Consider the following 27,625-nt stretch of genomic DNA (forward strand, 5'->3'; position numbering starts at 1 on the left):
GCCCCGTGGCCGAGACCCCCCAGGGGGGCGTCAGCACGAGCCCTGGTTCTGTTGCCTTGTTTTTTTTTTTGGTATTTTTGGATTTTTCGTTAAGTTTAGAATAACATACTTATTTCTCTGACTAGTTTAAAGGTGAAATTCTTCTTATTATTTTTTATCATGCATTAAGAGAGAAAGAGGGGTTTTTGGCATCGCGTTTGTCACACAGCAACACGAAGATAATAGATGTGAGCATAGCGTTCACCAGATTCAACACAAAAGAGAGCAAATTCCACCACAAAAAGGAAAACAGACCGCATATAGTGAGCTCTGCGCAGCCCCGACACCAGGGAGGGGCCGGCCGGGACGCCGCCTAGACCTCCCCCTCGCCCGCCTCCTTGCTGAAGGTGGCCATGTCGATCTTCTCCGGGCGGCCGGCGCCGGCAGCCAGGTCCTCCCCGCTGCCCGACTGCAGCAGCAGGTGCTTCTTCTTGCGCAGCGTGTGGTGGTAGCGCAGGCTGGACACCCAGGCCTCGCACTTGTTGAGGAAGACGATGCCCATGGTGCCCAGCACCACCAGACTGGTCAGCACGCCCAGGATGGTGAAGCAGATGGCCTGGCCCTCGGAGAGGAGGGGGGTGTTCTTGCTGAGCTCCTTCATGGACACCTTGAGGATGCGGTGCTCGGGCTGCGGCACCGGCAGCTCGTGCACCCCAGGGGTCAGGCGGTAGGTCAGCCCGTGGCCGCTGGGCAGACGGGTGACCTGCTGGGGGCCTGGCGCGCGCTTCCTGCCACAGGTGGGGCCCGTGAACTCGGCCTTGCACAGGCACTCGAACCTCACCTGGCTGTGCTGCAGGCAGGTGCCCCCGTTCAGGCAGGGGTCGGTGGCGCAGGTGGTCACCGGGCGACTGCAGGTCTTGTCTACGAAGCCGGTCGGGCAGCGGCAGCGGAAGTCGCCCCCGATGTCGGTGCAGATGCCCTGGTTCTCGCACGGGTTGGGGATGCAGCTGCTGGGCACGGCCAGGATCTCGCAGAAGTTGCCTGAGAAGCCAGGGGGGCACAGGCAGGAGGCATGGGAGGCTCGGCCCTCGTCGTCCAGGCAGGTGCCTCCGTGCTGGCACGGGGAGCTGCAACACAAGGACACAAGGGTAAAGGGCCCCGGGGCTGGGCTGGGGCGGGGTGCCGGAGTGTGGGGCGTGGGGGGGGGTGTGTGACCCCTGCCTGCCTTCTCGGGGCTGGCCACCAGAGTGGGGTGCAAATCTCACCCCCTTCCACGGCCAACCTGGAGCACCTGCCCCCCGTGGGGCACCCGGCTCCTCTCCCACTTCTATGGCACGTCTCCGAGAGCGGCACTGCCGGTTAGTCACTGCACAGTGGGGAAACTGAGGCTGAGAGAAGCAAAGTTAGTGACAAGCCAGCGCTCGCTCTGCCACCATGGCCGGTTCCTGATCCTCATCCTCCAGGCGGGCCGGGGGCTCTTGTGTGACCCTCTCCGGCTGCCCGTTACTCCAGCGCAGCGGGCAGGCCACACCGGCCAGAGCAGACGCGGCACCTGCAGCACGAGCAATTTTAAACGAGCAGCCCTTGTCATCTGCTAAATGCCAAAACTCCCGGGGAGAAGGGGGCGTGAGCCTGAGACACCAGCATTGCTGCCTGGGGGGGAGGGGGTGGGGGGCACCGCGCGGACACAGAAGGGATCTAAAGACGGGGGCTCTACCTTGACAGACTGGCTCACGTCTGCTAGAGAGAAAAGCGAGAGTTTAAAGGTCTCACTCTGTATTTGCCCCTCTCACTAGCAGGCAGGACGGAGTTCCGTGGCCCCGCTCCCCCACCCACTCTGAACGGGGGTCTGAGGCTGCCGCAGGGCTGCCCACTGGCTGCCCGATGCCGCGGGGCTCCAGGCCACCCACGCTACCCGCGGGGCAGGGGCCAGACCAGCCTACTTTGCAATTTAGCTCTGATTCCTGGGAGAAAGCACCAAGCGCCCCAGGTACCAGCCCGGGCTCTGTCTCCTCTCTCCTGGCCTCAGCGTGAGCCCCTGCGAGGGTACCAGGGCTCCCGCTGCCCCAGCAGTCAGCGACAGGCCAGGCTGAGCTGCCCGCGAGGCGAGGTGAGCAGAGTGCACCTTCCGGCTATTGTGCCCACTGCCCGCCAGTCCCAGAGCCCCGTCCCTGGGAGGGCCGCCGAGAGCCTCCAGCCCGCGGCGCGGCAGTCCCTTCGCCCTGCCCCCCAAACCGAGCAGCTCCCCCCAACGCCCCCAGAAAACCCCACTGCCAGGTCCCCCAAGCACCCCGACAATCTGCTAAGTGGGCATCACAAACAGCCAGGACTTACTGAACTCTGACCTCTTTCTGTGTTGCCTTTAGAAAACGGCCAGCCCCGCTCCCCATCCCGGCCCCCACCACACACACACCAGCACTCAGGACGTCGGAGGACGCGAAATGGCTTTCGGGGTCATTTGGGAAAAATACAGACAAGACCCCTCTCCCCATCGAGAATGGCTGGCCGGGGGGGCCCGGGGGGGGCTCTTACTTGGTCTCCAGGCAGACAAGGGGTCCCCGGGGTCAGGCTCAAAGGGTCTCAGGGTGTGAAGCCGGAGAGAGAAGCAGCCTCCGTGGCTTCGGAGCCAGGACGGACACTCACCCGTTGATCACGCAAGGCCCGTGCTTCCTCCGGCAGTCCTTCCCCGAGAAGCCGGGCGCGCAGGAGCACTCGTAGCTGCCGTCATCCAGGTTCAAGCAGGTCCCGTTGTTGGCACAGGGGGTGGAGGTGCAGGCCCCAACATCTGGGGGAGCAAACCAGACCTCGTCACCCCTCCTCCAGGGAGGTGGGGGGCAGAGCTGGAAGGAAGCGCTTCCTGGGTGGGGACAGGTAGAGCCCCCTGGGTGTCTCTGCTTGTGCCCACTGCCCATGTCAGCCAGTGAGTCCTGAGTGAGAGGGTACAGTCACCCCCAAAAATCCTACAGGGAGGAAACTGCAGCTCAAGGAGACAGAAAAGCCTGGCCATGCACCAACACTCTACCTGGGACAGCCTGGACGCCCACCGCCCCCTGCCGCAGCCTGCCTCCCAGGCAGGTTCTTCACGTCCAGCCTCCCGGCTCCGGCCCCTGCACTCGCGATGACGCAGCCCACTGTGGCCCCCTCTGCCTGTCACAGTTTTCCACCCAGAACCAAGGCACCTGGCTCCTCCCAGCGCCTCACCTCCGAGGGCGTCTGCTCTCGGGTTCTGAAGGAAGGAGCTCCCTAATCAAAAGGCAGCAAAATCCCACCTGTGCAGCACCCCCTGTGGGATCTCCCCGAGCCCTGGGCTATTCCCGAGGCTGTCTACACCCCTCAAGCGCACCTCATTATAGGGGCGAGCTGAACAAAAGGGTCTGGGGGCTCTCAGGGTCCCTCGCCCACTTACCCAGGCACCGGCTCCCCTGCCCCCTGGGTGGAGACTGTCAGCTTTGCTTTGCTACCATTTCAGCTGCGGCCACAAGGAAAGCGGGGGCCACCCTCAGACCCTGGGAGTGAGCCGGGGGAGGGTCGAGCCAGGCCCCCAGAGCAGGCTGTTTGCCGCTTTTAAAGAGCCCCGCGCCCCCGTGGAGGGGGGCGGCCATCAATCAATAAGGCCACTGGACGCCTCGCTGAAGGCCCATCCCGAGCGGAGCCGGTGCAAGGAAACATAAAGAGGATTTATCCTGACGGCACCGGCAGAGCAGGCACTGGGCTCCGCAGCTGCCGCCCCCACCCCCCGCCCCTGCTCCCCTGCCACTGGGCGCCTCGAATTGAAGCTAAAGAGCTGGGACCACCCTGGCCCTTTCCTGGAAGAACCAGCCTGAGTACAGCCGCCCCCCCTGCCCCCCGCCCAGCTGGCCGGAGGAGGCTGTCAGGGTCTCTGAGGGGGCAGCTGAGGCCCCCAGCCAGAGGGGAGCGCCGCCTGCAACCCAGGGGCTACCTGCCTGGACTAGACCCTCCCCGGACCGAGCTGAGAGCCTTTGTCCAGCCAGTGGGGAGACCTTTGGTCTGGAAAATTCCAGCAGGGAGTCCTGGGCTTGGATGCCAGGAAGGGGGCTCCAGCTGAGACGCTGACCCCCAATGGCAGCTTTTCTGGCACCCCCTGGGTGCCCAAACACCTCTGTCTGCAGAGAGGGTGTCACTGAGGGCCAGAGCTTGAGCCAACTGCTGGTGAAGCCCTGTCCTGGGGGGGAGGGGGTGCTCAGGACCTGAGAATGTGGGGGGGATGGGGGGGCTAGGTTTTGGAAGCCCACTGTCCTGCCCTGCAGGGCAGGGGTGACAATGGGGGTCTCAGGTTTTCCTTAAAGGCGGGTGTTACAGGGAGACGATGAACCCATTTCTGGGTCGGGGATGGGATTTTTAGCTACTTTTCACATGAATCATGAGTCCCTGAGCTGCCTCCTTTATTTAGCTTCTGTGAGCCTCAGTTTCCCTATTTACCCCTCTGCAGCAGCTGCCTAACCTCCTGGGAGTCATTTCTAGGACTTTAGTTGCTTCGGGGGAGGCTTTGCCAGAGGAGAATGGGCTCAGCAAACATTTTGCAGCCTGAAAATGCAGCGACAGCCAATTCAGAATTGCTTGGGGTAACGCGGGATAGAGGTGGCATAAATTAATGTAATCAACAGATAACACCAACCTGTGCTGTACCCACTTCTCAGCCTCCCCACACCACACCACTCTGTCCCAGCCTCCAGCCTGGCCCCAGGCTTGGCCTCAGACCTTCTCTCCCCCCACCCACCCCAGGCCACCCCTCCATTACTCACGCTTGCTTCCTAACAGCCTCCTGCTTCAATTCTCCAGATCTTCACCCTGAGTCCTCCCCCACCCCAGCTTCAGGGGCCTGGACAGCTTACCCAGGGTCTAAGGTGTACCCCCGCCCCCCACTTTGTTAAGTTTCTGGCTCTTTACTCAGCAGGCAGCTCCCAAGCCCCCACCCCTCTCCCCCTGTGCTGGGTGCATGGGGAGCAAAGTTAAGTCCCTACCTGAGAGGAGGCTGGCTCCTGAGGGAAGCCTATAAACAGATCATTACCAGGCAGCCTGCAGCTGGACTACGGCCCAAGGGGGAGGGGAGGGCTGGGGGTTGGGGGGGGGCTGCCCACCTCTGTCGCAGAGGCTGCCATCCCAGCCGTCCTTGCATGTGCACTGCCAGGGTTCCACGCAGAGGCCATTGACACAGCCGGGAAAGGTCACACACTGGTCACACAGGGGGCCCTGCCAGCCAGGCTGGCACCTGGGGATGGGGGCAGAGGGGGTGCGAGGGGTACAGGTGAGACGGGTGCTCTGACTGCTTTCTATGAAACCCAGAGCCCTGGGCAGAGGAGGGGGCTCTGCCAAAGGCCAGGCCCGTGGCACCCAGGATGCAAACGCCAGAAACCTAAATGGAAAAGCTCAAGCGGAGGCCGGGCCCAGGAGGGTGCAGGGGTCCCTGAGAGTGGGGGAGCACTGCTTCTGCCGCAGTGGCCTGCAGTGGTCTCATCTAGCCAGAGGTCCACCAGTCACCCCCTTCTCAGAAAGCAGAGAGAGACAGTGGCTGCCCCCCCCCAGCCCCCTTCTCCCCACTCCCCACCAGCTTCCTTGGGGGTCTGGGAAGCTGCGCCATAGCCCAAGGGCAGAGACCCTCCCCCTGCCTGACACCCTGACTTCCTAATATTCTGCCCTGCCACCCACAAACTGCCTCCGGGGAGCCCCTCTGTTACCTGCAAATATTGTCATCCTCGCAGAATCCATTTTGGGGGTGACAGGCTGGGAAGCATTCAGCTCCTGGGGCACAAGAGAGGTTTCACCGTTCGCCCCGCAAGGACCAGAGGTCAGGGCAGAGCCACACAGCCCCCTGCCCTCCAAGCCAGCGAGCTGCTGCCGGCGGCGCAGGTTTCCAGCCTCGGAACCTGCCTGCCTGCCTGGTGCGGGTCCTGCGCCGCCACAGCCCAGCTCCCCGGGCGGCTGCGCACCTCGCTGCCCCAAAGAAAATACGACACCGCACACCCTAAAGGTCCCGGCGGGAGGATTCGGGTGCCTGGGTGCTCGGCTGCACCCTCACTTGCCGAGTGACTAAGGAGAGCAGGTGGGGAGGTTTTCGGCTCCGGGACAGCCCAGACAGGTTCACCTGGCCGGCTCGCAGGTGAGGTGTCTGGGGTTGTTTTTCTCCCCAAGATGACACGCAGTTTCGCCGGGCGAATTGCCCCGACCCCCCCAGCCCGGACTCTTCCTATTATAAGGACTGGAGGGTTTGGGGCTGAATTCTGACACTATTTAGAGGTTTTGATACTTTAATTGGCTCCGACTGCGTGCATTTACTTCAACCTGCTCTCCGGCTTTCCAGACAGCCCCCCCCCCCAAAAAAAAAAACCACTGGTGCAGTGGGGGCGGCGGCACTGCGAGAGGGGGCAACCCTGCTGTCAGAGACAGATGGCCGCTGCAGACAGAAGTGTCGCAGCCCCTCACCTAGAGAAACGCCGCGCCGCTCCGGAGGGGCTCGCGCCGGACGCCCGGCTGGGAATTTGGGGCTGCGCACGCAAAGTCACCCCCCCGGGGGGCCGGCCCCCGCAGACCTGGTCCCCAACGCGCCCCCCGGGACAGCCCGTAGCTGCACCCCAGAGCGTTTTCACCGCGGACCCCCCTCCGCCGCGCCACCTCGCATCTCCATACCTCCTCTCCGCGCGCGACACCCCATCCGAGCGCCACTTCTGCGGGGCGAGCAGCGGCTGGGGTCCCGCCGCTCCCCTGCCCCTGGGGTCCCCGGACCCGGCTTCGCATGCGGGGAGGACCGGGCCGGCAGCGCGCGGGGCTTAGGGTTAGGCGGCGCGGGCGCGGCGGGCGGAGCGGGCGGAGCGGGCTGGCGGGAGCCGGAGCGCAAGGAATCGGGCGCGCGGGCAGCCGGCGGCCGGAGCGGGGGCGCGTCGCGGCTTCCCCAGAGGGGGCGCGCGCCGGGCGCCGCGGGGCTCACCATGGGCACTGTGGTCGAAGGCCAGCAGGAGCAAGAGGACGGGCAGGAGGGCTGCGGTCGCGGTCATCGCGGGGCGGCCGGGGTCGCGGTCCCGGGAGCGGCGCGGGCGCAGGTCCGGCTCCGGGCGCCGCGCTGGGTTTCTGGTTGCGGACGCTGAAGGGGGCGCGGGCGCGCGGCGAGGGGAAAGCCAGGGCTGCACCGGGCGCCCTGCGCTCTCCGTCGCTGCCACCGAGCTGCTACCGCCGGCGCGCGCGCCGCCCTTTTCGTACCGCGCCCCCCCCGCGTCCCCCGCCCCCCGCCCCCGCCTTCGTGCGCACGGGGCCGGCGCCGGCCAGTCCCGGTGACCCCCGCCCCTCGCAGGGCCGCCCCCCACCACGGCGTCCCGGAAGCCCGTTCGCGCACACGGCGCGCTCTTGGCTAGACGGGCGCAGGTACCCCGCGCGCGCTTGGCGCACGGTCCCCACCCGGGACGGCTCGCGGGCGCGTTCACACGCGCCCGCTTCGCACAAGTCGCGTGAACCGAAGTCGGGCTGGGCCGCGGGCTCCCGGAGAGCCGCCAGGCCACGCTCTGAATGCAGAAGCGCGACAGAAACACCAGGACACTGATCACCAAGGTCCCGAGCACATAAGCCATGATCCTGCACGCGGCGAAGCACAGGTGCCCACTCTAAAGACGCAGACTCTGCCGGTCAGCACGCAGGCACCCGGGGAAAAGCCGAAGAGCCTGGATGCCCGTCTTGCAGCGCCAAGACCGGGAAAATGCAGAGACACTTGTAGCCGCGCGCACTGCCCGACACACCCTGCACACAGACCAGTCTGCGGCCCCAACAGTTATAGAAACAGCGGGGAGGGCACATGCCCAGTCGCAGGCACGCAGAGGGGCGGGCGGACACGCGCTTACGAAACCCTAGGCATCCTTAGACGAGTGCCCAGCCTGTCCACCCGGGACACGTGCCCAGCCACGTGCACACCTGCACGTGCCAACACCCACCCCAACATAGGGGCACCGGCACACCCGCCGGGACCTTCCTGGCACCCAAGCGCAAACCCGGGGCTGCCCAGCACAGCGCAGCGGTGCCTGCTCTCCTCCCACAGAAACTCCCCGGGCACCTACCACATTCACCCACACGCGCGCCGTCTCCCAGCGCAGACGCCCGGCACATCGCCGCCCTGTGCCCACAGTGCCCGCACTCACACACACCAGCCTCTCCCAGACAGCGCAGCGCCCTGGCAGGCCCCTTCAGGACTCCAGGGCTGCAGGGCTGGGGTGCCAGAGGCCCACCGGGTCAGGGACCCTCCCCCTCCAAAGGCCCTGCCCCTGGAAAGCCACTAAGCTGTGCTTTGCTGGGCAGCTTCCCTCAGTCCTGCCCCAGGTGCCCATAGGCTTGGGGGGGGGGGCGGAAGGGGGTTAAAGGAGGTAGAATCTTGGGGAGGGGTCCCAGGAGGGAGCCCTGGCCTGTGAGGGGGTCCCCTATGCATGCTTCATTTGCAGAGGCCCCAGGTGCTGGACTGGATGCCCACCCACGTCATGGTCTCCCCTTCCCACCACACAGCCCGGGGCAGGGGCCTCTCTGCCCATCTCACGGACTCTGGCAGGTTTGAGGACACACTTCCTTCCTCGGGGTGGGTGTGGGAAGGCAGGCCTGGAGCCCCCAGGCTCTCCTGCCCACCAACCCTAAATCGGTGCTTTTAGAAAGCAGCTGGGCGGGCACAGGCCCCGGGCAGAGATTGGAGCTGCTCTGGCTGGCCCCTTGGTGGCTGGAGGGAAGGTGTCACTTTTCTGATTTTCTACAGAAGACCCAGAAAGGGGGGCGGACACGGGGAATGGCTTGGGCCGCAGGCTGGGGGTAGCTACTCAGCAGCTCCGGCGCTGGGAGGTCTTGGGCGGCAGGCTCAGGCCTGGGGATCCGACTGTCCACTGCATGGAGAAGCCACGCCTTCCCTGACCCCTTCCTCTCTTCCCTCAGAGGACCCTGACCTCAGCCTCCAAAATTATCCCATGCAGCCGGCAGATGGGGAGAGGCTGGGTTCCCAGCCAGACGCCAAGGAGGGCGGGGGATCTCGGGGCCAGGCGCGCAGGGTGAGGCCCCCCAGGCAAAGTCACGAGGTGAGGTGCAGACTGCATGGGGTGCCCAGGGGGCCTGGAGGCCATCCAGTGCACCCACCTAGACCCCTCCCTTTCCCAGAAGACCCCTTCTCACCCTCCCACTGCTGCCCCCGCCCCAGATCTGGAAAGACAGGGGGACCCAAAGGCTGCTGCGTCCAAATGTCTCAAGCTTAGGCTCAAAGTTCAGCTTCCTGACCCAAAGGCCCCTGCGCATGAATCCCAGCTCCACGGCCTGCTGCAGAGGGTTCTGGGCCAGGCGCTTGCCCCTGGGAGCCCAGTTTTCTTGCCTACAAATGGGGGTGTCACTCTTGCCCCCCATGGGAACTTGGGTTTGTTTTTTTTTTTTTTTTGGTAAATAGAAAACCACTCTACTTACAAGGCTTGGCCCCTTCCTGCCCCCTCCAACAGCTGCTACTGGCCTCCGCGTTGGCTGTGGAAGCTGCAGATGGGGGCAGGGTCCTCCTGCGGCCGGCCCTTCCAGACCCCGCCTGGCAGGGCCGCTTGCGGAGGGGGCTTTCAGGCTGCCCGGGCCCTCTAAGCCAGGGAGCTTTCTGTTGGTTTGCTCTAGTCTCAATAAAGCATTTGTAAATTCAGGAGACCGGAGATTTCTTTTTAGCAAGCAGAGACGGAGAAAGGGTAGGCAGGAGCCGCGGGGAGGGGCGGGCGGTGACTGTCGTGTGCAGGCTTCACGGCTGCAGAGAAAACATGAAAATGCCAATCGGGTCCCTTGGGGAGAAGTCAGCACCGTCTGCTGTTTGCAAGCAGCCCCTGAGGGCTGGGGGGCCGAGGTTTGGAGGAGTCAGGACGCCACCCCCTCACGACCCCCCCAGGACAGATCCCCGGATCACAGAGGAGGCATGCCCCCACACTGGGGAACGGCTGCCAGGCCAGCGCAGCTCACAGGGGGGTAGCAGGGGCATGACCTGCCCACCCTCTGGGCCGTGGGCAGGGCCAGGCTGGGTCCGGAACAAGAACGGGGTGATGGCCCCCCCACCCCCTGCCTTCTGCCCAGAGGGGCTCCCGGCTCTGCAGGGGCAGCAAGGGGCTGGCAGTGGCTAGAAGTTTTTTGAGGGAACTAAAGAAATGTTACCTCACCCCTCTGCCTCTCCCGCTGCCCCTCTCCAGTGCAGACAGCCCCTGCCCACGGAACCACTTGGCTCTTGGCTGAAGACAGAGGTGCTGAGCAGTTAGTCTCAGACATGCTTGTGGGGTGAGGTGGGTAGTTGGGGGATGCCTCACCATGACATCTTGCTCAGCAAACCACACCCCATCCCAGCCGAGAAACTCCAAACCTGAGGCTCGGTTTCAGCCTAGATTGGGTTGTGGTTTTTGGAGGTGTCTGCACCCCTATCACACCCCACCAATCCCAGTCCAAGTGGGACGTTATACACAGGGGGAAACTGAGACCCAGTGAGGACTACAGGTACCGCTGCTCCCTCTCCTTCCCTCCCCTCTCTCCCTCCCTCACACCGTGGTCTTCCTCTCTCCTTCCAACAGAGGACTTTCTGGGCCCAGCCGAGATGGAACAGGGAACGTCCTCCCCAAGAAACTGCTCCTTCCCAGACAAACCGAGGGGCCAAAGACCAGGCCCAGGGGCCAGAGACCTCGAACCCTGAAATCCTAAAGACAGAGGGGTGGGGGCCTCCCTGCAACTTGGTGACCGCAATCCCTGGCACAACCCCAGGGCCCTGTGGGGAAGGCAGAGGCTACCGTTGTCACCTCCCCCTGGCGTCCCCCTGGATTTAGATGGGGGAGTGGATAGGAAAAAAGGCTGGGCCTAGGCAGAGGCCATCTCATCAGAGATCCCTCCCAGCTGAGCGAGGACAGCCAGGCCTCTTTCAGAGATGGTGACACTGAGGCTTGGAGCCCCCCCCCCCCCAGCTAGTATACAGGTGAGCTGAGGTGCACCTGACACTGTCTGGAAGCCCAGCAGTGAGCTCTCTGCTCAGTCAGGTGGGGGGGAGAGTGGGAAGACCCTGAGCCCCCTGCTCTGTTCTCCCTCCCTGGGGGGCCCAGTTCAGCAACCTTGGGGTCCCTGGGGGTTCCACATAACCCCCAAGAGACTCCTGGTGACCACCACCCCCATTCCTTCCCAGCTAAGGTTCGTCTTTGGGGAGTGACATTCTTTTTTTTCCTGCGAGGGGTGGGGGGCCCCGGACGGAGGACGCAGGGAAATGAGAGGCGCGCAGGGTACATTTAGGCTCGAGAACAAGGCGGTTTGGTTTCAAGTTCAATCAGAGAAGCCTCTTCAGTCTGAAGTGGTGCTGCGCTCGGCTCATCCCAGGGATGTGGCCTCGGGGGCGCTCGCTGAGCTCGGCCTCGAGGGGCCCGCCGCAGGCGCGGTGATGCGGGGCGCCGGGGGCGAGCCCGCACTTGTCCCCAAGTGCCCGACACAGGCCCGCCTGTGACGCAGCCGGGAAAGAGCGGCTCAGGCCCTGCCACGGCTCCCTGGAAGGAAAAATACCAGCCAGCGGGCTGCGAGGGAGGCGCCTGGGTTTGGACCCTTATTTAGTGTTGACTTCTGCGGGGGTCGCACCTCTCCCCCAAACAGAACCAATTTCTCATCATCGATGGTTAAGATTCAAAAATAGATTTCCTGGCTTCCTTCCTCGCCATTGGAATCGACATAGATGTCAGGTTCACAAGTCTAATTGTCCACGTCACCAATCACATTATCTTCTTAAAGGGCGCCACTGAGTCATGCTGTGTGCGTGGGGAGCTCTTGGGGTCTCGGGAAGAGTTAATAAGGACTCCCTGCCCTACCCCCACACCTTGTAGGTAAACTCACCCCCAACTAGGAGAGAAGAAATCAAGACCAGAGGAAAAAGGACTCTTTTCATCACCAGCCTGTGGATGCACGCTTTGGCCAAAAGCACAGTCATTCTGCATTCACCAGAAATTCCCAGAAGTTAATTTTCCATAAAAGGGAGGCTCACCTCTCTAAATGTGGTCTTTATTTCCCCAGCGCAGGCTGGCTGAGCGCCTACTGTGTGCTTAGGCTCTGCTGGGGGGAGATGGCAGCCATGGCCCCAGGGTGGCCCTCCAAGAGAATTGGGGGTCTAAAGCTTAGAGAACTTGGGGTTCAGGTGTGTCAGCCCTAGGCGAAGAGGAGCACAGGGGGAGCCCTGAGTCTGCAGGAGTCTGGAGGGGGGCCTTGGGCTAGTGTGTGAGGAAGCGTAGGACTTCCATGGGGTGTGGCACGCATGACCCTGGTGAAGAGGGTGTCCGTCACGGCTGGGGCCGGGCTGGAGACGGACGATGAACGGTCAGCATTATGGATTTAAAATCCTCTAATAGGGCCTCCCCGGTGGCACAGTGGGTTGAGCGCAGCACTGTGAAGCAATCCACAGCCTCTGCAGGGCAGGTTCAATTCCCAGCCAGCCAGGGAGCAACCCACATGGCGCGGCAGACCTCTCCTGTCTCACCCGCTGCTCCCCTCAGCAGTGGATTTCAGTAGATCTGCCTGTTCTGTTCCCCACTCTGTCTCTGGTGAATCCTCTCACCCCTGGCACCTCTGGCCTGTACCCCAATTCTTGTATGCATAAATAAATGAATCTTAAAAACAAATTAAATAAAATCCTCTAATAACAGCCCTTCCTCCCCTCAAAAAACCCTCCCGCCCTGCGGCTGTCCGGAAGTAGAGCGCTCCTATTAGGTATGCCTCAGGAGTTGGTTTGGGGGTCTGGGAACACTGTGACCATTCATTTATAAGGAAAAATTGTTGAGCATTCCCAGGCCCCCAAACTAACCTAACAAACAGGAGCACCCCACTTTCTGATAGTGGGGAGACCTGTATTCTTGCGTGTCCTGCAGCTTCCCTTGCCCCGGCAAACAGTCCACAGAATACGAAGCCTCTTTCTCACAACCACATTGACCCACAAACTCGTCCTGCCCACGTCTGCTAAGACTTGGGAATAAGGCCAAGCCACCTTCGCCCACCCCTGCAGTACTCCCCACCTCCCTGGGGGCGCCAGGCAGTGACACCCCTCAGAGGTACCAGGAAATGTCCCCCTCCCTATCGCTTGCAAAGGAGATGCCTCCCCTAGCCCCTTCCCCCCGCCTGAGCCCCTGAAGGAGCCCCTGGCCTGACCCAGCACAGGGGTTGAAGGGGGGGTCTAGCCTTTCTCCATCTCCTTCAAGGTCAGCTCCACGGGAGGCGGCTGTGCAGGGTGCCCGCTTAGCCGGCTGCCCCCACACGTTCCAGGACCTGAAAACACAGCTCTCGAGGAATTTAAGATGTTCCCGCGCTGTATTTATGCTCTTATTTGTAAGAAAGTATTAACATTTTCATTCAGTTATATTCACAACCGGTCTTCAGCGTGCTGGCACACTCCCGGTCCCAAGCCTTCGGGATCGCTGGCAAAAAGGGCAGTGTCCCAGCTTCCTACCACCAGACTGGGGGGGCAGGTCAGAGCCCCCCGACACCCCTTCCTGCAGGTCCTCCCTTTCCCCCGTGGTGCTGGCCCGGGACCCAGGGGCCCCGAGCCTGGGGCCTCCTCCCAGCCGCCCTCCATCCTGCTGCCCCAAATGCCTTTTCCCACCTGGCGCTCGCGGGTTCTGCACGTGCGTCTGACCTCGGCTGGGCCAGAGGGGCCGGCGACCCGCGGCGCGCACACGAGGTGTTTGCGGATTAAGTGAATTGATGAATACATGAATGAGGCACAAAGCGTTCTCCGAGGGTTTCCATGGGCCCCTCGGAAAGCTCCTGTGTCCTAGCAACTGGCCTCGGCGTGTGACCCTCTCCGGCCACCGCCCTCCTGCCACCTCTGATCTCTGGGCTCCAGGGGTTGCTGAGCCCCCAACAGGGACATCCTGGGGGAGGGCCCCTGGGGTGCACTGGAGCCCCCACCTCATTCTTTCCCCACCAGGCCCTCTGAGTTCTGCTACTAGGATGTGGAATGTGGGGTACAGCTGTGCTCAGACCATAGCCGCCCCCCTACTGTCACCCACCCCCCTGCCAACCTCCCCCCAGCGCCTGGCTCCTCCGCGCTGCTCTCCGAGAGCTCGTTCCTATGGTGACGCTCTGCACCTCCAGAGGCCCTACCTAGCTGTCTGCAGCCAAGCTCCAGCTAGAGATGGGGGGCAGCGGACACCCAGCTCCGGCCGGTCTTAGCTCTGCCCACCTAACACACGCAGGGTTGCCTGGTACCCCGAGACTGGTTTATTCTTTTACAGACCTTAATTTGATCCCTGCACAGAAATGACCATTCCTCCTCTCTCTCCACCTCTGGGGGCTCTGGTCACAGCCACAGAGCCAGGTGCAGGGGCCCAGAGAGGCTGTGTCACTCTCCCTAGCTCACACAGCACGGCGTCGGCAACACAGAGCTAGGATGGGGGAAAGTCGATTGTAAAACGTGGTTGGAGGAATCCCTAGACCTCCTGTTTAAAGGGGCTCATCGAAGGCCTGTCCAGAAAGCCCACAGACCCAGAACAGGGAAGAAATCCCGTCACAAGATCACCTCCCGTGAGGGCATCAGTCTCAGGGAAGTGGTCACTCTCTCCCACTTTCTCCGGGCTTCTCCCTCCAAGCTGGTCCCGGGCCTGCCCCTCTGCCTGTTGGTCCCCGCCATGGCAAGCGGCTCCCTGTGCAGGCATTACTCCAGAACTTGTGCTCAGGCAGGCCCCACTGCCCCACAGGTCTCTAGGTACCCCCAAGCGCTGTGGCCACCTGCACATACCCCAGTGGAACAGGGAGTCCCTCCTCCCTCAGCCTCTGCCCTTTCCTCGGGCGCACGGGCCCCGGTCCTGATCCTCTCTCCCCCGTGGCTCTGCCACCCACACCGCACCCGGCCTGGGGCAAGCCGCCCACCTCTCCTACCAAAGATGACATCAGCTCCCAGGCCCCCAGCTCCCCAGCAAAGCAGGGGCTGGACGGAGCCGTTTTCTAAGTGCATGCCTGCAGAGCAGGGGTCTGTGGAGACTCTTCCAGAAGGAGGTAGAGCGACTGAAGGCAGAGGCCGGAGGAAGGAAGGGCGGAGGGAGACTCGCCCGCACACCCATCCCACCTCGGGCTGCAAGTGCAGAACCGGGCCCACGGCAGTTTCTCATTAAGCATTTGTGGAAGTGAATCGCACCATCTATCAAGGAATCGATGAGGAAGTGCTTGGTGGGGCTGGGGGCACCCCGGGGATCGGAAGTGGTCTTTTATGCCCTAGCCCGTCTCTCTGCGAAGCTGCGCCGCCAGCCCGCGATGAGTTTCTTTTCAGGGCCTTTCTCCAGCCGCTCTCTGATGGGCCAATTATTTCTGATTGCATTTGGCTTACTTCTGCCCCTCCACGGGCAGCCGGCAGCAGCCATAACTCTCTGCAGCAGCAACAGGGCCCCAATTGATCCAGGCCTGCATGCTGGGGGGGTCCTGCTGGCACATTCTCACCCTGGGCTCTTTCCCTGCTAACTAGAGAAGACGGGGACAATCTCACATTTGTTGTTCACTCAGTCTTTGCCCTGGAAGAGGTGGCAGAAGAAGGGGGGCACCGGGGTGGGAGCGGGGGAGCTGGTTCCGGCTCCGGGACCACTGTTTGTTACCTGTGGATAGGACCCCTCCTTGGGGCCCGGGCTCTGGGTGGGAGCTCTGTCCACGCGGGCCCAGATAGGCGCTGGCAGGTCCTGCCGCATCCCGGCAGAAGCGGAGCAGGGAGGGAGGTGCGGACCGTGCTGGCCCGGCTTGCAGGCCGTCCCGGGAGACCCAGGGCCCGAGGCCAGGGGTCCTGAAATGCCGCCTCCAGGCCTTCCACCCATGGCCCCTGCCGCCCTGAACCAGGCCCTCCAATCTGGGCCAGGGCCCAGGCTGGCCCTTCCCCACTGACAGCTTGAGTTAACAAGGAGACCACCCGCCGAGGGGCTGGGGCGCCCCACATGGTTCAGGCAGGGTCCCAGCAGGAAACAGATGGGGCACACAAGCTGGTGAATTCAGGGGAGCTGAATAAAGGGCTATTTACAGAGATGTGGGCGGGGTGTGAGGGAGCTGGAGGGGTAACACAGGCCCGGTCACTCCCGGGGCCTGGGGAGAGGGGAGCTGTCTGAACCGCAAGCTGGTGGGGGTGGGGGGGTGCTGGGCGGTAAGGAGGCTCCTCAGCAGGGACTGGGGCGCAGAGCCAGCAGCCTGCCCAGACACAGAGCAGGGCAAGGGTGCTCCAAGGAAGACCTCACCCTACCGTCTCCTTCTCATGGGGGAGACGGTCTGGAGAAGCCCCTTTGGGACAGAGCTGGATATGAACCCAGGTCTCTTGACTGGGACCCAGGCCTCACACCCCTGGCCCTCCCTGCCCTGGGGTGCACACCACCTACAGTGGAGGACCCCCTGGGCCATGGACATGAGAAGCGTCCCGAGCCCCATGGAGCACTCTCAGCCCAGCTGGGAAGAGAGAGCCTGAGTTGGCAGAGCTGGGGCAGCATGCTGGGGACCTGGGGCAATGCCTTTCCCCTCACTGGAGCTGCCTCCCCACTTGACTCTCCTTGGCTCTGACTTCTCCCCTGTGCACAATCCTGTGGCCTACACTAGGCCTGCTGCCATGAGGCCTGGGAGCAGGGAGAGCCACGGAGCAGCCACAAGTGGCCACGAGTGGCCACAGAGCAGCCATGGAGCAGCCACAGAGCAAGGGCTGGAGGGATTAGGGCTAAGGCTTGGGAGGAACTGTGCCCAGAACTGTGCCCAGCAGACCAGGTGTTAGACAGCCCAGGGGTACCCCGGAGAGTCAGGAGGTACACGGGGAGCAGGCTCCAGGGCAGAGCAGCATCTCAGGGGTGGGGAGGGGAAGCAGAAGGAAACAGAAGAAGTTGCCCAAGGCAGGCGGACCGAGGCCCAGGAGCTTGCTCTCACCTGGCTGCCTGCTCGCCTCCTGGCTCTGAGGCCCAGCCCGTTCACCCGCTGGCAACTTCCTTGACACCCACACTCTCAAACCCTCCTTTGTACAAGGACGGGAACCCCAGATGCCAGGAGAGAAGAGGGAGGGAGGGAGAGCATGTCAGTTCCCAATGCTGTGGGGAGCGGGTGACAGAGAGGGGCACTGGGGCGGGTTGGGGGCGCCTCTAAGGTCAGAAGTCCTGACTGTGAACTGGGGGAGGGGGGAGAGAAAAGAGCTTCAGATTGATGAAGGCGTTTTGTGTACATGCACGTGTGTGTGTGGGGGGTATATGTGTGTGTGCGCGTGCATTTGTGTGTGCATTTAAAGACTGCAGGGGTTTACAGGCAGAGAGAATGCAGATGCCAAGTGAGGGCATAATTGATTAATTGAGTGAGGAGAGCAGTCTCCTCCCCCTGAGTCCTGGGCCTCAGGGAGACCAGCTTGAGCAGACACCTCCCCCGTGTGAGGGGTGGGCACCTGGCAGCGGCGCATCCGGCTTGGTGGGTGCTCCAGGACTCCGGACCCCATCCCCGCACACCGGGACAGAGAGAAAGCCACGCGGGCCCAGGCCCCGAGAAGCACACGACAGCTGTCCTCACAGGCCGAGCACACACGTTAATTGTGCTTTTAACTTTCAAAGTGGTTTCACATTGATTTTATTTACTCCTCAGAATCTAACATTTGTCATGTTCTGCTTTAGATGCCAGTGAGCCACTTTATGCAGTGTAAGACGGGGGAAGGCTGTGGAGGCTGCAGCAAATGTCTGATTCTCCTCTGTGCTCTGGTCATGCAGTAAGGGTCCAGGGAGTGTTTGATGAGTGAATACATGATGGATGGATGGATGGATGGATGGATGGATGGATGGATGGATATACAGATGGGTGGATGGGTGACTGATGGGTGGGTGGATGGATGGTTTGGTAGATGGCACCTTGGAAAGTTCCTGAGGAAAGCTGTCTCTCTCATCACATGGGTGGACTAAGGCCTGGTGACCTGGGTGACCATGGCTCTTTGTAGTGTGGACCAGTACTTGGAGGCACTCCTCTGCACTATGACAGCAATGACAGTTCCTTTTCTATCAGGAGTCAGTCACCTCGCACCCCCCAAAGAGTGTCGGCAGCCTTGCTCTTCCTCACTCCCTCCAAGACAGGCGGTGGGGCTGGACGCTCTGGGCTCCGAAACCCCTGGCTCTGGACCAGTTAACTCTAGCATACCCTTGGAGGGCCCATCTCTGGGGCTGCACAGGGCTGCACTTGGGGGGTCCCTCCCTGGTGCCCAGGCTGCCCTGGGACTATGGCAAGATGGTTGATACCTCTCCCTGGCCTCCAAGGCCTGTCCACAAGCAGGACACACGCCGACCTACACATCCTGGCTCATGCTGGGCTTCATCTGGAGTGTCTACCCTCAGGCTGCCCTCAGGCCACACACGCTGAGACCCTCCTCTAGGAACACGGGCGTTGCTCTTTGTTGGTCCCAGAGCCCACCCCAGGCTCTGGCAAGTTGACCAAATGGGTGAAATCCCACCTTCCCAGGACAGTGGCTCTTGCAGGGGAGGGCAGAGGAGGGGCAGCACCCCTGCCCATGTCTTGTTAGCCCCCAGGAATATGAGGCCAGGATCTAAACTTGCAGTAGACAGAGGCAGTGCTGGTACAGCTGGGGGTTCCCTACCCCCAGCCAAGCTGTGGATGAGAGTGGGCGGGGGTTCTTTCTGGAGGCACCTCCCCACACCCCACCATCAGGTGTCTGTCTCCCAACCCCCTCTGCCTGCGTGACCCTTTGCCAGTATTTTTAACTTGGCCCGGCTTTTAATAAGCCTTCCGTGTGTGGGGAGCAGTAAACAATGATTTGAGAACTTGACTAATTGAAGCTCCGCTCCAAGATGACACAGAGGCCTGCTCCTGGACCCGTGCAGGGAGGCCCCTTCCTGCCTGGGCCAGGCAGCACCACCAAAGAACCATAATGCCAGGGAGTCCCCACCCCCACCTCCCAGGGGCTGCAGCAAGAAGTCCCCCACCCTGACTTCCCCACAGCCTGGCCCTGCCTCAGATGCTGCCGCCTCCTCCAGGCAGCCCTCCATCTCCATCCCACCACGAGCATCACTCTCCCCTGCTCAGCGCCAGGGCAGGAGACCCAACCCCTCTCTCCAGGGGCAGCTACTGGTGATTCTGCTTTGGGCCAATTGGCCCTTCGTCTCCATGTGCCCCTTGCTCTGGCCTCTCCTGGCACGTGGGGACCTGCAGGCCCCATGGTAGGTTTTCTGTCCTCTCCAGTCTGCAGTTGCTACCTCTTCCCTCTGAGCGAGACCCCTCTTGGTAGCTCCTGTGCAGACACTGGGGGAACTGCCCCCACAGGACCCTGGAGCACTTTCCTTCTCCTTTTCTCCCTCCTCCCCCCACTGTGGCTTTGAGCCTCCATCAGTCACCCTGGGCTGCCTGGTCACAGCCCTGGTCCCCCTGCTGCTCCTCGCCGTGCCCTCCCACCAAGATGGACTGTGGTCCCACCTGAGGATAGGAGTGCTGCTCTCCTCTGTGGGGAGAAACCCACCCCCAAGTTATGGAGTGTCCCACAGAGGTAAACAGTGAGTGCTCAATAAATGTCAGAGAGACCCCTGAGGGGGAAGGGAGGTAACCATAGTCACAGTGGGTTTTGCAGGAAACCAGTGAGGTGATCCCTCTTTATATGACCCCAGGGACCCCCAAGCCCAAAACACACCTACTCCCCACATGGCTGACGCCTACACCAGCCACATTAGCTGGGATCCCAACACCAGCTTCACCCGCCACGGCCCACAGGGGCCTGGGGTGGGCATTGTGAGTCCACATCTGTACGGTAGGGCTAAGGCCCCTGCCCTGAGGGCCCCTCACAGGCTCTTGCAGGGCCCTGGGGCTGGCTTCAGGGTGAAGCCTGGGAGCCTGGGCAGCGCTGGGGCACACGCAGGCCCACTGACCGTGAGTGCAAAAGGGGCGACATGGCTGCTGACCTGCAGGAAATAGCCTCTCTCAAGGATGGGGTCCACCCCAGCGCGCCCCCTTGGCGGGGGGGGATCATGACCAGCCAGTGGGCCAGCTGGCAGCAGGCACCCTGGAGCCCCCCACTGTCACGTTGCCACCCCACTTGGGCACACCACTTAGTTCTGCCTGGAGGGGGCACCGTGCAGAACAGAGCTCTGGCCGCCTGCCCGGCCGCATCTGCTGCCTCCTCCCGCCCCCGCTGGTCAGGACAGAGCCGGCAAGGGGTGAGCTTCGCAAAGGGGGTGCACTTTGCAAACACGAGGCGTGGCTTGGACCCCAATGTCCCCCGCCCCGACTCTGTGAAAACATCTTGGTGACTCTCGCTGGAGAGTGGGGTTCAGACATCGAGGCAGAGGCCAGCTGCTGTGGGGGGGCAGAGTGAGGCCTCTGGCGCCACATTTCCGGGGTGTGGAGTTAGGGCTAATGAGCAAATCTGAGCACCGTGACTGTGGAGCAACTGAGAGGGCCCCTCCAGGGCCCAGAGGCTGCTGCGTTCCTTCACAGGTCCCGAGGCCCCTGGGAAGGGGTGCAGGAGGGGACTGGCCACCCGGTGCTGGCGGGGAGCAGACCCCATGTAATCTGGGCCAGGGCAAGGCTGGCCACCCGCACCTCTCTCCCCGCCCCAGCCTCAGTTTCCTACTAGGTGTCCAGGGGTGGTCAGGACAAGAACCCAAACTCCCAGGGCCCACCCCATTGCCTCCTGTCCTGCCAGGCCCCCCTCCCTGTGCTGCCTGACCCCCCCCCAGCCACACTGGCCGCTGACACCTGCTTCCCACATGCCCAGAAATGCCACCTCCAGGCTCCGGCTCCTGCTGTTGCCTCGACCTGAGACCCCTGCTCAGCCTGTCAGAGGCAGGCCCACCCCAGGGCCAGCACCAGCACCAGCCGCCCCTTTGAGGTGGGGGTGTGACCCCCCTGCTCAGTTGCCAACTCTGAACCTTCCTCAGGGGTCCAGAATGGCCAAACTGGGGCCCCGGACAGATTTCAGCTGGTGTGTGTCTTCCTTCAGGGGGGTGCCGGGCCCAGGCGGGGGTGCTGCTGCCAGGTAAAGTGGAATTCAGATAAAGGGGGGTGCGTAGAGAAGAGCATGGACAGACAGACGGGCAGACTGGGGTTGGCGCTGGGCAGTCTGCTTCCTCCTCTCTGAGCCTGGGTGCTGACCGCAGAGGGAAATGCGCCAGGCCTGCTGTGCCCACGGTTAGTGCCCAGGGATAGCTGGTGGTCAGCGGTGCCCAGAGGAGGAACAGAGGGCGATTTCTGGCCCAAGGTCCCCAGTGGGCACAGCCCTGGGCTGGATGGGCGGCCGGAGGCCTCTCCCTGGCAGACTGCAGGAGCCCCAGGAGGCCCAGGCGAGGCCTTAGAGCACTTGGAAGGCTTCCCAGCAGAGGTGACCTTGGGATGGGCCTTGGAGGGTACAAGTTTGCCAAATGCAGGGGAGGGGGAGGCCTTCCCAGCGACAGCAGTGGGACCAGCTCGAGCCAGGGCGCCAATGCGCCCAGCTATTTTGGGAGCCTTGTCAGAGGCCTGTTGGAGTGAGGGGAGCAGCTGTCCCTGAGGCTGAGGGTTGCGGGGGGGGGGGGGGGGGGGCTGCCCAGCCAGGGTCCCAAATGCCAGGACTCTGGGCAGTGAGGAAGAGAGTCTTAAGCAGCTCAGAGAAGAGGAAGGACAAGGTCAGAGCCGGGAAGGCTCCAGCAGCCACACCCGCCAGCAGCCCTAGGGGAGGAAGTGGGGGCAGGATAAGGAGGGCAAAGGGGGACCAGAAAGGGGCTGGAGGCAGGAGCCCAGAACAAGAAGTCGAGGGGCTTGCGGGCCCTTGTAGCCCACTCACATTTCCTGGCAGGGCCCCAACTTCTCTCCCACTGCCCTGCTTCCCACCCATAACGGGGGCAGATCTGGCTGGGCAGGGGTTGGGGGGGTTTTGCTGACATCCTAGCATGGTGGGGGGTGGAGGAGGTGGTGAGGGCTTGGAAGTTTCCAGAGTCTTAACCCCCTCTCTGCAGTCTCCAGCCACCACCGCAGCGCCCCCAGGGCACGCCAACGCCCCTCTCGGTGAGCCCGCGGCGCCCCCTGCCGGCGCCGGGCAGCGAGGCGGGCAGGACGGGTACCCTGCTCCCTGCTCCCAGCTCCAGAGGGCCGCTGCCTCCCTGGTGTGTATTTCTTAAAGGAGCGGTAGGTGCGGAGAGAAGATAAGAGAGGAGTCGTTATTAATGAAAACAGGCGAAGGGAAGATATTCATTATCGTTTTCAGCCTAATGAAGCCTGTGGAAGGCTCTCTCCGGAGTGATAAATCCCCCTCGGCCGCCTGCTCCCAGCCCGGAGCCGCCCGCACGTCATCACTCATGTCACCTAGCCCCGGGCCCCCCGAATTTCTTCCTGCGGCCTGTGCGGAAGACAGGAGCGAGGCTGATAACAAATTTTGGAAACACAGAATTTCACACCTCATTGCGCAAGCATTAAGGTGACAGTACCTGTGATTATTTCCTCCCTATTGCCCGTCCCCTGGGGTGGCGGGCAGCCGATGGAGGCCAGGCTGAGGGGAGGCCAGGGGGCTCCAGGATGGAATTGGGGGCACGGCCATGCCAGCCGGGGGTGACCTTGAGGCCCCCCGAGGGGGCAGTGACACCAGAGGCCTTTGTCTGGCAGATCAAGGCCTTTGGCTGTTCCCCCCTGCGGCCCCCCTGCTGCCCCCGCCTTCCAGTCATTGCTCCTGACGTGGGTTCCCAGCAAGCCGGCCAGGTGGCTGCATGCTCGACCTCCTGGGACGCAGCACAGACAGCTGCGCTAGACAAAGCCCAGACCGCGGGGCCTGCTCAGTAAAACTTACCATCACGCGTGTGTGTCTCAGCCCAGCGGCTCCCTAAGCATCATGATGGCCGAGGCCTGGCCACTCTGGCTGGAGAGGCTCACGGAGGGGGGTTGGGGGAAGGATTTAGGGGAGGGGGCTTCAGGCCAGTCTCAGACACCCCCAAACATTAGGGAAGACTGAGGGGGGAGAAGGAGGAGGCCAGAGGTCAACCCCTCTTCCAGCAGGTCAGGGAGGGAGGGGGAGGAGGGAGAGAGGAACCCACTGCTCTGTCCCTCACACCAGTCTGAAACCACCCCAACTGCCCCCCAGGAGTGCAGAAAGCCCCCACTTTCGCCCGCACTCCCTGGGGGACGCTTGAGCAGACCTCTGAGCTTCTCAAATGTGACCTTGTTTCCAGCTCCTTTCCTAACATGCAGGGGGCTGGGGCACACAGGGTCACTTCATGCCCCCCAAGGCCGCCTTGAATAGCATGAGGAACGTCAGGAGAGAGGAACTCCTAGGCCCCCCCAGCCTGGTGTCCCTCGGTCCCCTCTGCTGCCTGGAAGACCGACATTCCTGCATTCCAGGATGGAGGCAACCAGGAGGGGTAAGAGGCAGGGAAGGGCCGCTCCCAGCCTAGGGCAGGTGGGGCCACCCAGAGGCCTCAGCTGGTAACTGACGCCAGCTCTCCCCTCTCAGGGGCAGCTCTGGCCAGGTGGCCAGATGGGCCAAGGGGAGAGCCCAGGCCAGGACAGGGGCGCCTCCTGCCCCGTGCCCTCCACCACACCCTCAGGCTGTGCCCAGTTTGCCCCAGGCACGGTCACTGCTAGTTCAACGGGTTGTGCTCTGGACTCAAGCTCCTGGGGCAGGAAGGAGGAAGCCAGAGCTTCCCACCCCATTGTGCTTGTAGCATCCACAGACCCAGCGCCCAGGGCTGAGGGGGTGGACACTTGTCTCGTAAAGTCCTTTGAAGACTTGGCAGGACTTTGAAAAAGGAAAACAGCAAAAATGGTTTCTTTCTGCAATGAATAAATGCTTTTTTCCAAAAATCTTGGAGAAGGCTGCAATTTAAGAAAAGAATGCTCTGCCCAGCAGACATCACACCTGCACTTCCTTCCAGTCTTTTTTCTCGACTTTGGCCAAGAATCCCACTGCATCAGTAATCTTGTTTCTTGCTGGTTCTCAAGCAGAATTATTTCCATCTGTTTATACAAATTCAGTAGAGACAATGAATCTATGGCAACACAGCAGCTAGGCCATGGTTTGACCACATTGGCTGATAATTTCTTACCTGGGATATTTAGGGTTTCAGATTTTACTGCTGGTTAATGGTTGGCTGTGGCATCCTGGCTAGAGGACGCTACAAATAATACGTATGTGCTTTAGAAAACTTAGAAAGTACAGAAAAAGACGTAAGTCACAATCACCACGTGAGTATTCATATATGCAACCCAGGTGTGAGCGTGTGAGTCTGAGTGTGTATGCAGGAGCACAAAGATGTGATTCCGTGAGCGTGTGTATGTGAACGTGTGTGAATAGGTACGAATAGTGTATGTGTGAGTGTGAGTATTGTGAGTGTGGGTGTGTATATACGGGCTTGTGCGTGGGGGGATACATGTGTGGTAGTGTGTACCTGTGAGCATGAGTATGCGGGAGTGTGTGTGGGAGTGTGTATGTGAGTATGCACGTGGTAGTGTATATGTGTACACATAGTGTGAGTGTATATGTGTGAGGGTACATGCATGAGTGTGCATGTGTGAGGGTGTGAGAGTGTGTATTTGTGAGCATGTGATGTGAATGTGCAGGAGTCTGCGTGTGCGAATGTGCACGTGGGGTTGTGTATGTGCATGCGGAGTGTGAGTGTGCATGCGTGCGTGTGGGGGTATGCACGTGGGAGTGTGTGGGCGTGCTCAGGGACATGCATGTGCTGTGTCTGCGCACACTCATAGAGAGACACCCCCCAGCGCGGTCAGGCCTCTCCCTACAAGATGCCTGGCGGCTGTGCCATCTGGGCCCTGGGGCTCCAGCTGGCCTCTGGGTGCCCATGGCGGCCCCGCGTCCTCTGCTCTCTGGGCTCCGGAGACTCCTCCCCTGCCCCAGCCCCACAGGCCTCCTGGGTGGGGGCGGCGTCCACGTCATCACAGACCCCCCTGCTCCCGGGACCTGGCACTCAGCGTGTCCGGGTCCTGCCACGTCTCCACCACTGTCCCCATCAGGCGCCACCTCCTTGCTCCCTGGGAGCTCAGAGGTGCCCTCACTGTTCCCTGCTCCTACACCCACACCTAAGCCTCAGCAAGCCTGTTGTTTTATTTTCAAAATGTGTCGGAATCCAGCCACATCTCCCCTCCCTCTGTAGCTCAGCCGAGCCCCCATCATCTCTCTCCCCAGAAACAACCTCTCAGCTCCTTCCCTACAGCATGGCCTGGTGAAAAGCCTCACTTGGGGCCATTAACCAGGTCCCTTCCCCTCAGGAGCCAAGGCTCCTCCCCCCACATGCCTCCAAGCCCCGCCTGCTACCTGAGGGCCCTTCTTTCCTCACCTCCAGCCACACAGGCCCCTTGTGTTGCTCAGACACCTGGCAGGTCTCTGCCCCTGGACCTTTGCACATGTTGTCTCCGCTGCCTGGCATCCTTTGCCAGAGCCCTGCAGGGCCCATCCGTCTCTTCCTCCAGGCCTCAGTCAGAATGTCTTTTTCAGTAACTTATCACCTTCCCTGCTTTATTTTTTCCCCAGCATTTATAGTTTATTAAATTATTTCTTCATGTATTTAGTACTTACCACCCACAAAACTTCATAGCTCATCAGATGTCCACAACCATCCCAGAGGGCTTGGTCCCCCACCTAGGGCAGGAGGATGGGACCAGAGGTTGGCCGGGCCTGTTTTGCATTAGAAGAAAGCCATGGGCAGTCGCCTGTCTGTTCTCCCAGTACCCAGAGGATTCTGGAGGCCCGGGGAGTCACGGCCCAATCAGCTCTGCAAACAATACTTCTGAGCCTTCTCCTCCTTCACCAGAGTTGGTGCCAGGCACCGTGTGGGCACCAGACGGACAGAAAGCTGGCAGGCACTCCAGGGCCCCGGGGTCCCATCCCGGCCCCTTTAAAGAGACGTGATCCACCCATGTGTGTTCTCCCTGTGGTGAGGAAAACCCTGCCGTGGGCATTGGCCCGGACCCCTGAAATCCATCCAGACCAACCACTTCCATCACCCGCCAGTTGGCCCTCTGAGCCTTGTTCCTGCTCGGGATCTGGGCTTCAGCAGGGTCAGGGCCCATGGGCTGAGCCGCGTCCGCTCCCCGCACCTGGGCCAGGACCACCCTTGGCACCCTGCTCCTCCCTTTGTTGCTCGGAACCGCGTGGCAGCCTGGCACCCAAGGATGACATCAGAAAAGGGTCTTGCGGGTGACCACGGTGAGGGGAGCAGCACGTTGGCCTCGGCTCCCGCTGCAGTCCTGCCACCCCGGCCCTCGGCCCAGCTCCAGGGCAGGGCTCTGGAGAGCTGCAGGACGGGGTCCTTCTTCCCTTGAAGGCCCTGGGCGTCCTGTGGCTCACCCAACACCATGCCACACCCTGACACTTGCCCAGCAACACTCACCGCACACTCACCTTGTGCCAGGTGTCGTGGGAGGGGCTTCCCTGCATCTCACCGCCTGCCCCCCCCTCAGAGTGGATCCCCAGGGTGCCATGAAGAAAAGGCCCAGAGAGGTTTAGCATCTTGCCCCAGGAAGTCTGTCAAGGACGAGGGGGTCTGAGACCCACAGCTCAGGGCATTAGTCTGCTGTCAGCCCCCTTCAGCCACCGACCGCAGGGAGAGGGCGGCAGGGCCTCAGGGAGCAGCAGCTGAGGGGTCTTTGGGGGCTGCTGCCCACCGCCTAGCCACGTGGCCAGCTCCTCCATCCTGGCCTCTCGGCCCGACGCAAGCCTGGTCGAGAGCAACCCAGCAACGAGCCCCCAGGCACCATGCCCAGCACCAGGCTGGTGGGTCAGGAGAGCCGGGTCCAGGTCCTGGGGTCCCTCTGACTCAGCCTCACCCCTCCAAGTCCAGGCTCTTCCTCTGGACACCAGGTCCAGCTACCGCCTTCCCCGGCGCAGGGTTCTGAGAAAGCTGTTTAAACTGTGTGGGCCCCACCCCGTGGGTGACTCATGACTGTCGGAGGCCAGAGGCCTTGCGCCGGGAACAGGGAAGTCCCGCCATGATCAACACGGGCCCGATGGACAGACAGGCACCCTTTATCACCCCTCCTGGACATCTGGTGCTGCCACTGAGCACCACCGGAAAAGAGGCCACAGAGGCTGGGCCAGGGATGCAGCCAGGGCCCAGGCAGACGCTGAGGGCTCCTGCCGGCCGGCCGGGCCCACACAGCAGCCTCCTTGTTCGGGGCCTCGGCGGCCGTGGGGCCGTGTTGATCTTGGAGGGCTCGCGGGTGCTCGCTGGGTTCCAGGCGAGGTGGTCCATGGCTGCTTTATGGAAATTATTTTATGGTCCATGTAGGTGTTGGGCAACTCCCATCCTGCAAATATTTCCAGGCTAAAAATACTCGGTCACGCACCCCGGTGGAGAACTCAGGGGCCCAGTGTACCGGCACATCCCGGCCCACAAGCCCAGGCACGCGGCGGTGCGCCTGCTCTTGTGAACTCAGCTCAGCTCCGCAGAGGTCCTGGCCCGTGGATGGCAAAGCCCCCTCAGCGCTCAGGGCGCCCCCACACTGATGTCCAAGCAGCCTTTGGATGGTCATAGCTTCAAGACTCCCAATGCCCAGGCCCCGTCTATCTGCCCCCACCTCTCCGTCCACCTCTGCAGAGGAACGCCAATGCCTATTTCAAAATTTGGAAGTCAAGAATCAGCTTCTACATTGTCTAGTGTTCCTCCAAAATGCTAAACACAGATAAGATCCTCGGCCTTATTGGAAAGGGGCCCAAAGGGGTGGAAAGCAGGGGCTCTGTGGACAGTCATAAGCA

At 62.0% G+C, this 27,625-nt stretch overlaps 1 protein-coding gene across 1 annotated transcript; it reads right to left on the reverse strand.

Annotated features, from left to right (window-relative positions):
• Positions 1 to 352: 352 nt before the first annotated feature.
• Positions 353 to 7,202, reverse strand: DLK1 (delta like non-canonical Notch ligand 1; the record flags this gene model as incomplete). Its single annotated transcript, XM_084240942.1, has 5 exons — positions 6,923 to 7,202; positions 5,676 to 5,739; positions 5,079 to 5,209; positions 2,623 to 2,764; positions 353 to 1,106 (listed from the first exon to the last, which is right to left on the reverse strand). Exons 1-5 carry the CDS (start codon positions 6,987 to 6,989, stop codon positions 353 to 355), a joined length of 1,158 nt encoding a protein of 385 aa, XP_084097068.1. The 5' UTR covers positions 6,990 to 7,202.
• Between the last annotated feature and the right edge of the window lie 20,423 nt (positions 7,203 to 27,625).

Source organism: Talpa europaea, assembly GCF_964194135.1.
Source record: "Talpa europaea genome assembly, chromosome: 8".
In the NCBI taxonomy this organism is placed as follows: domain Eukaryota; kingdom Metazoa; phylum Chordata; class Mammalia; order Eulipotyphla; family Talpidae; genus Talpa; species Talpa europaea.